The 15,133-nt window shown below is 37.6% G+C and overlaps 1 protein-coding gene across 2 annotated transcripts in view; it reads left to right on the top strand.

Moving 5' to 3' along the window:
• Positions 1-7,024: 7,024 nt before the first annotated feature.
• The window catches only part of cacna2d2a (calcium channel, voltage-dependent, alpha 2/delta subunit 2a), a 208,772-nt gene continuing 200,663 nt past the window's right edge, over positions 7,025-15,133 (top strand). For both annotated transcript variants that reach the window (XM_058404248.1, XM_058404249.1), the window contains exon 1: positions 7,025-7,403. In XM_058404248.1, coding sequence (XP_058260231.1) covers positions 7,288-7,403 — 116 coding nt within the window. In that variant the 5' untranslated portion in view covers positions 7,025-7,287. The remainder of the gene's footprint in view (positions 7,404-15,133) is intronic.

Raw genomic sequence — 15,133 nt, forward strand, 5'->3', positions numbered from 1 at the left:
CAAAATTGCTATACTTATTCAACAGGACCTAGTACTGTCAAAGTACTGACAAATTTCTGATTAGCCTACTGACATTCAAACTGTGGGCTAACCTGCAGCCCACTATTGGCATGTGGTGTATGTTTGCTTGACATTTGGTTGGTGAGATTAAAAATGCGTTATTTCTAACTAAGAATAATCCCTTTCTGTTGATAATTCCAGCTCAGATCCATGATTTCATTGGTTCCTTTCTTCCTTTACATATTTTGAAAGCACTCCAGCTTGAGGCAATGTCGGTCATGCAGCAGTAGTCTTCGGCACGTTAAACGATCTAGACAGATTTGTTTGGATTTACTCAACAGAACTATCCAGCTGTATGAACCTTGTGCTGTGAAAGCACTGTTTGTCAAAAGTCAGGTATCTTTGACATTTTGAGACAAGGTATCAAAGCTCATTCAAGAAAGATGCCAATAAAACCAAAATAATCCACTGAGCAACCTGAAGGTACGAGAAACAGACTTTTAAGTGTTTATATAAGGATAAGGGATGATAAAATTACAAGTTACAAGGTGGTTGAAGGTACCTAAGTTCAGTGCTAAACCAAGGAAGTTCTTCCCAGATGGAGAATACACCAAAGAAGCATTTTGTGTACCAAAGAATTTGTTGAACAAGGGCATGATCATCATTAAGGTTAAAGACATGTCCGTCCCAGCAATACCAGCTAAATGCCATATTATATGAAAAAACAGGGAACAGCAAGTGACTGGTCTAAAGGAGTAATGTTAGAATAATGTTAAGTGTTGCTCTTGATTAAAAGATGGATAACAGTTTGACAGTGTTGGAAGTTGTGGCTGGATTTTTCGAATCTACATTATGTTGTGAATCTTATGTTGTTTTAACCCACAAAAACCACAACCCAAAAAACATTTGTTGAAACCACTAGAGTCGAGATTAGAAAAATTGACTTGGGGAAGCAAAAAAATTTTTTTTGCCAGAATAATCAAAGAGCAATTTCACCATCTGGTTTGTAAATTTACCAAACATCTGGAAAATCTCTGTGCAAAGATTTCAAGCACTGATCTAAAATTCTGTGATGGCAATGGTTGTGAAAACTGTTTCATTTTCTGAGAGCTTGCTTTGCCTTGACTCACAGGCAATTCCAAGCACTGCTTGAAGAGGTGGAATGTGCGTACAAAGACATACCGCATCACGGCAGTGTCAGATGGTGGAGCAGTGCGAAAGTGGTTGAGAGGTTTGCGAACTGAACTGATGCAATCAGTTTCTTGTTAAAAAGTTGACCAGCATTACCCAGAATGGGGGGATGTCAGGTGACCTAAAAAAATGATGCTTTTGACAGGCATTACAGTACACAGTACACTTGAATGAGTCTTTCAGCTGTTTGGCTTACAACTTTAGTTTAGACACTTCTGCCCAAAATGTGAGACAGTTAACATTACCATGTTCACTCACCAGCCTCTTTAATAAAAGCACATGCAATTCCCCAATCATCCAATCATGTCGCAGCAATGAAATTTCATGCAGATACAGGTCAAGTGTAATCTCACTGTGACAATGTTGCTGGTGTCAGACATGCTGGTTTAAATATTTCAGAAACTGCTGATCTCCTGGGATTTTCACACACCAAATTCCCCACAGTTTATAGAGAATGATGTGAAAAACAATAACGATCCACTGACACACAGCTCTCTGGGCGGAAATGTCCGTTTTTTCCAATTTTCAACCGTCTCTAGTTTTTCCCAATCTTCAACTGCTTCGGTTTCTAATCTTCAATCTGTTTCCTCTGTAGCCTCATATTATGGGTTCTTGGCTGACAGGAATTGAACTTTCTGTGCTCTTCTAGTGTTGTAGTTCATCCACCTGGAGTTTCAATATGACCTGAATTTTGAGATGCTTTTCTGCTCAGCATGGATGTAAAGAGTGTTTATTTGATTACTGTAGCCTTCCTGTCAGCTCAGACCATTTTCTTTTGAGCTCTCTCATCGAGCCGGGGCGGTTAAATAAAGAACTGTAATGAATACACTGTTGACCTTTCCTGAACATCATTATAGTGCAAATACTGGATGAAACATGTTATATGGCACATAATCAGCAGTGCTGTATATGTGTTATTCTCACCACCCACAAATTAGGAACTGTCATAAAATATTTTTTCAGGTCCAGCTACGCCTCTGCGTTTGAAAGAAAAAAAAAAAGAAAAGGATAATCTCTACTGGCCTGATATTGAAATATAAAAACTTTGAAGTCAAGACTAGTGATATAACTGATATTGTTAAAATCAGAATGAATATTTAACTTGGTGAAACAGACAAAAAAAAACGATTTTGCAGGTGTGTAATTTTCACTCTTGCACACACTTCCACTCAAATCCTCTTCATCTATAAACATTTCAGTCCCTAGTGCACCTCGCAACTATCCATTTACTGTTGAGCCTTGATCTGTTTTAGTGGATATCATTTGCCTTTGACTGACTCTGTATCTGTATCGTCCAGACAGAGCCCATAGTAAAGAAAATTAGACTTACAAAGCCTCACAAGGCCACAACAGAAATTTAATGATGCGCTTTTATCACATGGTTTCTGGGCCACTTACAGCTGCTGATCAGATGAAGAGGGTTTTTTTGTGCACAGTGTCTCAGAGCGCGCAGTTGAAGGAGAGAAGAATGGATAAGGAAGAGGAGTGGATAAGGAGAGTGGAAAGAGAGCGTCAGCAACCGTGTTCACGTTGGCAGATGGCTCATAAAGCTTAAGAAACTATTTTATTAGTTACTGATTAACAGGGACGGAGGTCCATTTTCAGTGCAGTGCTGTAGGACATGGTCTAGATATATGTCGTGTGACTATTTTAGGATAAAGTCACAACTCTTGTATGCGTATTTAGAATGACAGATGAATAGATCATTTGAAAGGTGCTGTTTATATTGAAACAGGTAGCATTTTCTTTTCTTTTTAGAGTACTTGATAAATAGTTGATAAAACAGATAAAACAATGTACTTCACTTAAAGGTCACAAACCTGCCACTATCCCTTACTACTTATTTAATACTATTAGTACAACACAACTACCCCAAAAAAAACTTTTAAATACATTTTAAACTTCTAAAATACATTTTAAACTATGACAACTTTGTCAATTGTTATTATTATTATTTTTATTATTATTATTATTACAACAGGACAAAGGAAAAAGTATTCAAGGGTCAAGTAAGGCCTCTTGCTGTATTTCTTTCACTAATCATCGTGCTAGCTGTCAATGTATAGCAGAGTGACTGAAAATTGTAGCTATTTATTTGTAAGCTATTTTAGCCTTAGAGCAGTCTTTAGTAGGCTAACAGTATGTTGTTTTGTGTTTTTGTGCTTCAAAGTTGGTGAGATCAAGTGGAAGTGAGTCATTTGAGTGAGTCAGATGCTTTTAGTTTGTGTATTTGTCACAGAACTGTGCCTTTTATTTTCCTTGTGTTTTAGCTGTTGCATTAATATTAGCCAGCTACTTCAGGAACAATGTGTCATAAAGCTGATTAATTAACCAATTATAGTTCATTATCATTTGCAGACCTAGCTAGGTGCTGCTTACAGTCACTTTTCAGTGCAACCTTCATTTCTTGTTGTTTAACTTACAGCAGTTTCAGGGTTTTCTCCTTGCTCAGGTGAAGCTCACCATCAGTTGTTGAATTGATACTCATTATATTCCATGTTGAATAATGATTTGCACAATGAAGTTTATTTTCCATAACACTTATGTAACACTGAGGAGAGGACATTAATGGGGATGACATGGTGGTGCAGTGGGTAATATTACTGCCTCCCAGCTCCAGGGTTGCTGGTTCGACCCTGTGACCCTGCCCAGAATAAATCGGTTACTGAAAGTGAGTGAGCGAGAGGACAATAATAAAGCACATTCCTTAAAGCTTGAACCTTGAAGAGTTGTAATTACTACTTTGATGCACTATTTACTTCATAGTAGGCAGTTTAAGACACAGTCTTGAGCACTTCTTGATTGAGTATCCACTTACAATAATCAATGCGGAACATCTCACATTAAGGAATGCTCCTATGCAGATGCTATCAGATTATTCGGAATCCATTCAGATGAATCCTTTAAGAGAATTCAGTGGAATCAGATGAAAACTCTTTGTGAGTGTATATATTCATATATGGCGTGGTTGCACAAAATGACTTTGATTTCTAGGTTACCAGAAGCATTTAGATCAAGCACAAACAAGATCAGACCACTGACATAATATTCTTTGACTGGCTATGTCAACTCATGTTTAAATTATTGCAGAGAGCTGCACAATGTTCTTCCTTCCCTCCTGGTGAGTGCAGTCAATGCTGTGCATGATTTGATTGTATTAGATCACCCGGTGTGATGAGACATAAACTATAGAATATATATAGAGGGAGATATAAATGTTTTTGTATATTATATTATATTATATTATATTATATTATATTATATTATATTATATTATATTATATTATATTATATTATATTATATTATATTATATTATATTATATTATATTACATAAAAATGTTCTGCCAAAACAGCTTCAAACCTCTGAAGGTTTGCTGCGCTGTCTGGTATCAAGATGTTAAGTCCTGTGTTAACTTACCTCAGTGGATTGGACTTGTTTTGTCCAGCACATCCCACAGATACTTAATCAGATTGAGATCTGGGGAATTTGGAGGCTAGGTCAACACCTTTGTCAGCTGTTAGCCAGCATGAACTCTTTTCCAGCAATCTGTGCTATAGTAGCTCTTCAGTGAGATCAGACCAGACGGGCTAGTCTCCACTCCCCGCATGCATGATTGAGCCTTGGGTATCCAGGAACCTGTCACTGGTTCATTAGTTGTCCTTCCATGGAATACTTTTGGTCAGTACTAACCAATGCATATTGGGAACATTCTGGAAAAGCTCTGACCCAGTCATGTACCAATCACAATTTAAACCTTTTCAAAATTGCCTATATCCTTATGTTTGCTCATTTTTCCTGCTTCCAACACATCAACTTTCAGAACTGACTGATCACTTGCTGCCTAATATATCCCAATCCTTTGACAGGTTCTATTCTTATGAGATAATCAACACTATTCACATCAGCAGTTTTAATGTTATGGCTGATCAGTTTATGTAAATATGTATACAGCACAGCTTTCCTCCAATTATATTGTGCTATTGTCAGAGAACATTGTTTGTCTTTGTCCAAGAATATATCTATCTTACTATTGCCTTTGAAACTGATCTAGTTGCCTTTTCATTTGGAAAATTGAATTATATTATATTACACCAAGAATTAATTAGATCAAAAACAATATCTATGCACAAAAAATGACTCTCTGGACTTCAAAATACGGCATTGTTCATTAAATCTGAAGCCTCTGAGAACTGTGCTGAATCCTAAACTCACTGGCACTCACTGTCACCATGACCATATTTACAGTAAATATCAGTAAATAGAGTAAATATCTTACGGTAATAACTCTCTAGTTTTTCATGCCCATTTATAGTTGAAATCTTGCAAATTCATAAATTTGTACTTGTATATATATCTAGTATTGGTTATACCATGATTACATATCACTTACATACCTGCAGACATGCATTTAAGTCTCTCCTCTTCTATCAAGCAGCTATCAAGAATTTTTTGTTTCCTCCTGAAAGAAAGAAAGAAAGAAAGAAAGAAAGAAAGAAAGAAAGAAAGAAAGAAAGAAAGAAAGAAAGAAAGAAAGAAAGAAAGAAAGAAAGAAAGAAAGAGAAAATCAATACTGACTCAAGGGCACACAGGAAGCGTTGCTGCATAAGATGGACTGTGTCATCTGTTCTCTAGTGACCTGCCTACAAGATAGCCACATGCCTTACCCAGAATAGCTGTGACACATGAAGTGAAGGCAGCAATAAACTGTGGAGGTTTTTGATGGTGGATTTATGTCTGTGCATGTTTGAGCTGAAAGGGATTTATTTGGGATCGATTAATTTTTGTCTATTTCTTAGAGAGTCAAAATGCTTTTCTTGTTATGGAATTAGTCTTTTATAATATTATTATACTATTTTTTTCAATCCAGTGTAAACAATTGTAATCAAAGATGATTCACAACTTTGTATAATCCAAATATCTAACATTTTGCAGTTTGCATGTCACTGTCTTTTAAATATAATTGCCAGTGAGTGCCTTTTTATAATTTAATACATGTCCAAAAGAACACATGCATCAAGAGGTCAGCAAATGTAACAGAAGGTAAATGGAAAGTCCTCTTATTGAGGTGTTTCCAAAATTAGAAGGTCACAATCAAAGAGGTCACAGAGGTCATCAGCACAGAGATCACAAGGTGGAGCTAGAGCAGAGAGCAGGCAGTAAGGAAAGCTATAAGGTTATGTGTAAATTATTTAAAAGTAACCTCCGATATTGATTTCTTATAGAGTAGACTCAAAATTAATTAGTCTTCATAAGTCGCTTCATAACTGCCAAACAAACAAAAGGTCTAGTCTATAAAAAAAGGACCTAATATTATTCTATCCTAATATTTCAGTTTTTTGGACAAATGTTCAGTCTCCTATATAGCATATATAGCATGTGTGTTCTGCTTTAATCCTGCTTTGGAAGTGATACACAACTCTCACAGCCAACACAGATATTCCTGGTGTAAGGACGCGTTAAACTTAGACACAACTACATCATAGACCCTATTATGAACGTAGCACCACAATGAATTAATTAATATATGAATGAATGAATCAACGGATCATTGAATCAGTGAATCAGTCCATGAATCAATAAATCAGTAAATCTATGAATGATCAGAAACAAACTCGAAATGGTTACACAAAAAGCAAAATATGGAATGTGTATTATAAAAGTATATAATATAGCAGTGTGTTCTGCTGAGTGTAAATTTCATTGTCAAAATTCACACTTCATAGCTTTGTGATTCGGTGAGGTTTTGTAAGCTCCGCCTCGCGCGCGCCCCCCGTCTGACACACAGGAATAACAGAGAGATATTGTGTGTGTGTGTGTGTGTGTGTGTGTGTTAGAGAGAGAGAGAGAGAGAGAGAGAAAGAGAGAGAGAGAGAGAATAAGGCTGAGCACTAGCACCAGCAGCCTCGACACATCAGTGTGCTCGACTCGCTCGCTGTGTCTCGGAGCTCCGGTACACGCGATCCGACTCCGGCGCTAAGGTTTAAGGCGACTCGGATCTCCGGAGGTCTTTGCCGTTAGGAGTCACGGTGCGCCTGCAAACCCGACTCTCCTCTTTCATTTTTTTCTCCAGCTGTCTTGAATGTTACACTGAAAATGGCGATCTGCGCTCAGTCCTCGAGTCTCTTCTGGCTCTTCTCCGTGCAAACGGTGTTGATTTTCTGTGTGTCCTGGCCCGGAACGGAGACGCTCCGCTTCCCGCAGCACTACACGTAAGTGAACTCAGTACGCGGTTCTCCGGGGCGGACAGGTGGCTTTAGCGCCTCACCGGCTTGTGCGCGAGACGCTTTTTTAATGTCGCACCGTACGCGACACGGGGATGTGCGTTTGTGCGTGTGTGTGTGTGTGTTATGGTAGAATGAATGCCCTCTTCCATGGTCAGCCTGGTGTTTGACGCGTTCACCATAAACATGGTGTTCTTGAGCGACTCACAGGTGGCCGCCGTTACCGAATAACTCGCGCCTTCAATTATTGATCGGAGCGCCGTGTTTTTGCTGACATGTTAGCAAGCGTGGCGATCGTCAGAAAGCATGAAAGCCGCGTTGGGTATCAGCTACTTTTTCCCCCCACCACCAGCTTCATACACACAAAACAAGTAACCTTCCTAAATTGCGGGTTAGACAAAATCAACAATGGTGTTTGTACAGACCGGTGTCCTTGTGTTAAGTCAATACCGGAGTTTCAGCTGTGCAAGTCCGTCATGTGTGTCATGTCAGGTAGAGAGCTTTTCCCCAACATAGGGAGTGGAGTTGCTCTGAGTGCGTTTATTGTGTTTATCTCAAGCTTCGCATTGATTCTGAGATTAGTTTTTCTTTTGCCAAATAATTGTTTACACATTCAAACGGATTACATTTCGACCTGTCCTAATATTGCCCTTTGCTTTGTCTGAGATATAGTCTAATAAACTTATATTTACAAATTAATATTAATTGCTATATATTAGTCATTAGAAATAATATTATTTCTTTGCATATTGAACATCTTGGATCCCTTCGGTATAGTGGTTAAAAGGATTATTTTACAGAATATTCCAGTGAAACATGACCATGAGCCTGCTTATATGCACGCTGGACTACATATATGAATGTCTCTGAATTTAAAAGTGGCACTTGATTGAGTCACTATATACTGCTGTGTACTGTATCCTGTTGTTTAAATCACTTTGTGCGCATATAGACACACCCTTCGACTTCAAAAATAGACTCTAGGAGTAAGTCGTTCAGGCTGCTGTGTCTGACTTGTGGAGGTCCTGGCTGTATGCCAATGTGTTTCTGGTTTGTTAGTCTGAGTGTTGAAAATCTAGACAAGAATACTGTCTTCACAAACTAGAGATGCAACAATAGCACTGCTTGCCAGTACATTACAGCCATGAGTATAGAGCGATATTAAAAATTGACCAATTGACCCAATGCGTACTGACCTAAATGGTATTGGTATTATATTTGCTACACTTTTCATAAATCTGTGAGTCTGCATATGTATGTATATATATATACCAGTCCAGGGTTTCAGGTCAGTACCAAATTAATTTAATTTAATATAATATAATATAATATAATATAATATAATATAATATAATATAATAATGTAATGTAATGTAATGTAATGTAATGTAATGTAATATATAATTTTGGCGATTGTGCTATTCTAAATGAACACAATATATGAATTATTAATTCCTTTAAGAGAGAGATGATTTGACCTCATTGTATAAACAACAGGTGTGTGTGTGTGTGTGAGGGTGGGTGTGTGTGTGTTTGTCGTTTTGCTCTACAAGGCCTTCTCACAGCTCAAATTACGCAGCTGTTTGATAGTTGAATCCCTCTGCCCTCAAACAAAGCTAGTTCCCATGCCAAGTATTTACACTATTGCCATTAAGGTTAACGTATTGTGAGAGTAAAACAATAGTAGAGTTAAATGCAATCTACCTTATTTAGCATCTCAGAAAGTAGTATTGTATTTTCTAGCAGATGTTGCTAGAAGACTGGTTTGAATCCTGATCACACTTCTTTCACTTGTTCATATGTGGAGAAAGACCTGATTTTCTTATGAGCAGCTATTCCTTAAGTGTATGGTAGTTTGCTGGCTAGATATAGAAATGTGTCACATTCTATAATGACACAGTTCCAGCATTACCTACATCATTTTTTTGGAGTAGCTAGTTAGCTAGTTCTGTTTATGAATATTTTCAAACAGAGTATGTATCTCTAAAGTTAGCTGTCAAGGTCATTAGTAAGTGTTGTTTTGGGATTCTCTAAAACATTAGCTGGCAAGTTAGCCTGGTTTGTTTGAACATAAACACTGTAAACATTTGCAGTTTAGTAATATTGTCAGATTTCTTGGGATTTTGTTTAACTTTATTGTGACAGAAAATAATTCTAAAGGCGATTAAATGTTTTTATACAGCCATGGGAACACTAGCAACGATTAGCAGCATAGCTTTGAAGGTCTGTATTAGCATTAAAATATTGTATTTAAATTGTAATGTAAGCAGTTCCTCACATTATCATTAGGAAAGTCTGTGATTATTATGCATTGCATATATTAGCTAGTTAGCTAGGAAAGAGGTCTTTGTTTTGTGTCATTTAGGTTAGTGTAGGAGGTTGTAGCTGGTGCTGTGTTATCAGTTCTCGGTTTTTGCACTGCTAATTGCTAAGCTAGAGTTATGAAAGTGCGACAAAAATAGCACGAATTTAAATGGGGGTAAAGTAACCTGGTTGTAAACACCACAGATAAAACATTTCAGTCTGAGTACAACATTTTGTATAACATTTTATGTCACATTTTCACTAAAGATGTCACTGAGTGGCTTATAATGAGGATATAATTAAGGGATTTTTATGAACCTTTAGGAATTTATCAGAATAACATCTCTGGATAAAGTAGGCTGTTACAAATACAATGTTGTAGTATATTTTAACAGACAAACTCATCATCATTACTAGTCTAGACGACAGCAACCGTGTTAGGTATACTCTCACTCTCTCTCTCTCACACACACACCCACACATACACACACACACACACACACACCCACACATACACACACACGAAACAAAGCATAACCTATTCAGAAAAACAAGATACATTTAAAAGTGTTTGTGTGTGTAATTATGCGTGTGCACTGAGTCTTGGCAGTAAAATTTATTACAGTTATTACAAATCTTAATAAGATTGAGTAAATGGCCTAATTTAGGCTACATTCGATTGCAACAGGAAAAAGAAATGCTTGTGTTGTGCCTTGGTCATACTTTGGTTCAGACTGATAGTCGAACATCTACTAGCCTCTTAAAGAACCTAAACCTAAGCAACTATTATAGTGGATTCTGTAAGTATTTACATGTATCTAACAATGCAGGTAGGTTTTTTTTTTAACCTGGCCTGTAGACGAGTAGAGCATGAAAACAGCCTGCTAACATGCAGTTGCATGCATGTTACTAAATTATAAGCAGGCAGATGATGATTTCCTGATGTTTGGTAATCAATAACACTTGTATTTGCTTGATAACTCATTCTACTGACTGTGATGCAGCCTGATTTCATGACCCTTGGTGATACAGATTTGTTTATAGCACTGCCTTGTGAAGTTTCCATGTTGGAGTAGATTTTTCCCAGAGTTCCATAGGAGTACATGTTACACAACATTTTAAAGCTCTGAATCGCTAACCCTTTCACACTACACAATATTCTAAATCTTAGAATTGTTAACCCTACATGTGTACTACATGGCTTGAATCGCTTGTGGTCAGTTGTTTGGTGTTGTGGACATGTATGAACTAAACAATTGCTCAAAAATTCACACACACACACACACACACATATATATATATATATATATATATATATATATATATATATATATATATATATATATATGCTACACGTTCGAAGTGATTCTGTCACCATTTTGTATAGAAACAAAAAATGAGACATAAGAGACAACATGGTGCAAGGATTGGTTGAGGAAATGTGGGCGGAGTAAACTGGCCATGCAGCTTGCACCCAGCTTTATTCATGGTGTATTTAGACTGTAGAGCTTTCCAGGGTCGATCGTTCATACTTCGATCTTAGAGCTCTCCATGGTGCTGAAAGTCAACCTGCGGTTGAAGAACAATGTCTGAGTGAAAAAGCAGCGCTGTCTGTAGTATGGAATTGAAAGCACTTTACAGTTAGTATATCAAACTGAACAGAAAACCTCATTATACAGTTCAGTTGCCCTTTAAAGGTAATGTCCTCATAATGATTATTGCTGGAGTTGCTAATCATATGAGGTAGCCCTGGAAGCAGGTTAAACAGCTTGACTCATAGACATTTGGCTTAGACCTCAGACTTTCATGTGCTCTAGAGCCATGTTCACACATGCCTGCTTTGTTCACAGAGCACAGCTCACCCCATGCGATAATTGTAACTATAACATTGTAGCTGAAACTGTGTTGTGCTAAAGCATAACATTTACCACTAGTTATTTCCAGTAATCATCTGGTTTGTGCCCAAACTCCAGCCTTCTGTTCTTTGTTTTGATGTTGGTTTTCCTGATTGGGCGTGTGATTAAAAAGTTCCTTAATGAGAATTTTCTGTAAACATTTGAGAGAAGTTGAAATGAATGCTGCAGCAACACTTTTTGTTTGTTTGTTTGTTTGTTTTTAACCAGTTTAGTTTTTGGCCTCTTGCTGTGGGATTACATGTAAAACATTTTTTGTGTGAGCATAGACAATCTAGGCTAAGCCTGAATCTTGATACTGTAAAGCTCTTCTTTCAGCTCATGAGCTGTGTGTTTTATCCAGACACCAGGTGCTCTGAAATTCCCCTTGCCTCCAAGCTGCCAGTCTCTGTTTATGCTGAAATAGAGATGATGAAACCAAACATCATAGGCTTTAGAGCATCTCTCCTGCCAGACTCTCAGTTATACACAAGCAGTTAGTGAGCTTATAAAGAGCCTTTTTGATACAGTATTGTTATATACAAGCTCTTAAACATGATCTGTCTATCATAGTGCACTGGGATAGATACAGCTACCACTAGAAGTATTGGTGCCCACTGTACATATGGGTAAGAAGGTTACAGGAAAAATGACTTTGTGGTTAATCTGCTGGGTCAAAAATATACATACAGCCATGCTATTTTATGGCAATGAATGCAGTTTTCTGGGTTTCTGACATGGACTTTAAGTCTGGACTTTGAAAAAGCCTTCATCCAAGACCCAGGTTTTTCTTAAGAATCTGGAGATAATCCTTCTTCTTCATCTTTCATTTGCTTTCTGTAAAGCACTAGTTCCACTGTCAGCAAAACAGGACCAGAGTACAATGCTTGACAGTGGGTTTTGACTAAAACCTCACCTTTTTTCCTCCAAACAAACTTCTGGTCATTTTGGCCAAATATGACATGCTTTAGTCAAGCGTTAAGGTGTCACTTCTGGAGCAAAGGCTTCCTTTTTGTATGGCAACTTCTCAGCCGATGGCAATGTAAAACACGCTTGACTGTGGATGCTGACACCTGTGCTCCAGCAGCTTCCAATTCATCACATACCTGCATTTTGGTGGTATGTGGTTTACTACTGAGCATCCTGAGCAATTTTCTCTCAGCAGCAGGTGATAGCTTGAATGTCCTTCCTTTAATGCATTGCAGTGACAATACTGCGCCATGCTTTTTATACTTTTTTACACAGTTGATCTTGGGACCTGTAGCTCATCAGAAATGGTTCCAAATGACTTTCCTGGCTTGTACAAGACAGTGATCCACTTTTTTAGATCCTTGCAGAGATTCCCCATTGTTGCATTTGTGGCTGAGTCTAATGAGTATATTACACCAGTCCTGTTTAAATAGACTCAGAGAAGTCACCAGCTGTAGTCAATCATAATCACTCACAGGATGGTAGGAGGCCATGCAACAAAGCAAATTTTTTATTGAAAACAACTTTCTACATCAACAAAATTTATAGCTCAATTGGCTGTATGTATATTTTTGACCCAGCAGAATTTGTCATTGTCTAGACCATAATAAATTTTATAAAAGAACCAAAATGCATGACTTTCCTTGTCTTTTTTGTGACAAGGAAATAAAGATGCTGTTTAATCTTTTCATGACAGAAATCAACAGAGCTGAAGAAAACTTTGAGAACTCAAGACTACCATGTTCTGTACAAATAAACAAAATGGCCTCCTCCATGTATTCTTCTTCTTCTTCTTCTTCTTATTGTTGTTGTTCTTTACTTTAGTGTTTAGGAACAAAGCCATTTTTATAACCTTTCACTCACTGTTAATAAGAGCACTGGATTCTGTCGCTGTAGTAACGACACCAAATGTGTACAGAGATACTGTTCGGTTCAGTATTACACACTTTGGGAAATGGTCCAAGAATTTGCAACCCTGAGGATATAAATAGCAAGTCTGCTTGTCACTGTGTTATAGAAGTTTTCTGAGCATACAGTTTTTTTTTGCTCATTAACATGGCTCACATTTACCGAGAATTGGATAAAAGTACCTCTTTCTTTTTATACCACACTCCTGTCTTTGAGCTCCAGTTGATGATGAGTGAACAGAGGAAGCAAGTATAAAAATATCAGAATGAGTGACGCAGACATAACATTTCCATACATCCATATGCGCACAGCCTCATACAGAGTAAACCCTCAGTTTAGCACGTTGAGAATCTCTCGATATAAAATAACACACACTTCACAGCACGCCCCGCTCGGGCCTCGTGGGCAGGATTAGCAGACATCTAGCTTTAGAGAATATGCTGAAACAGTTTCGCTTAGTATTAAACAAAAAGAGCAGACATCCAACAGGGCACACAAGCACACACACATACACGTGCACTGTGTATAGCTTGGGGTCAGAGGTGTTGTCACTAGCAGTTAGCATCAGTAGTGTGTGTAGCACACTGCTCCCTCTCTAGAGGGTTCTCTCCCTTCACTCCTAGTTGACCTTTTTTTAGCCGGTGCTTCTTCAGCACTGCTGCCTCAGTAAATCTTGTGTTGACTTCATGGTGCCTTGTAAGATGCAATAATGTCGTTTCCCACTTTGACTTGCAAAGTGTGGAAGAAAAACACGGACACCATTAGAAAAGTTTTGTTTTTTTCTGTCAGACCACGTTAAAACTATAGATAAATCTACTTAAATGGCATGTTTACAGTTACAGGCCTGTGTTTAGAGGCCATTAGCACTGCTCTATGTATAGTATAGTATAGTATAGTATAGTATAGTATAGTATAGTATAGTATAGTATAGTATAGTATATAGTATAGTATACTGTTCTATATATAGTAAACTTTAAACATTCATGCAACAGCCTGAACTCAATTAGCAAAAAAACAGCATGTAGTTTAGCAACAAGCTAGCCACCAATTAGCCTTCTCAACAAACTAGTCTTCTTCTTCTTCGTCTTTCGGCTTTTCCCTCAACAAGCTAATCAGTTGATGTTTATATTTACGCCATTTTCTCACATGTCCTTATCCAGAGCTTTCACAAGTCTCTATCACTGAATACATTGATACTGGTTCACTAGGTCATGGACGAAGAATACCATCAGTCTAAAACGTTTGGAGTAAATGCAGCAAGAAAAGCACACAGATAAAAAAAAAGAAGCTAGTTTTCAATGCTAGTTTAATTACTCCAGGAAGAGGTAGGTCTTTAGACGTTGTTTGAAGACAACAAGTGACTCAGCTGGTTGAATATTTAGGGGAAGCTTATTCTGCCACCTAGATGGCAGACCAGAGTAGAGCCTTGATTCTAACGTTAGTGATAATTCTAATAACGATGATAACTTTCTCAAAACCGTGATTACTACTGACCGCGTTAGAGATTTAACCAAGTGCTCTGTCTGTTTATTTTTCTGATCAAAAGCCAGCCCTGCTATAAACTAATTTAAAAGTAGAGAAGAAGTAATTTGTACTTCACACTGCACAGAGTACGCGTCATCACTTTGTAAACTTGGAAGGAGC

This window comes from Hemibagrus wyckioides, linkage group LG11 (genome assembly GCF_019097595.1).
Source record: "Hemibagrus wyckioides isolate EC202008001 linkage group LG11, SWU_Hwy_1.0, whole genome shotgun sequence".
Lineage (NCBI taxonomy): Eukaryota > Metazoa > Chordata > Actinopteri > Siluriformes > Bagridae > Hemibagrus > Hemibagrus wyckioides.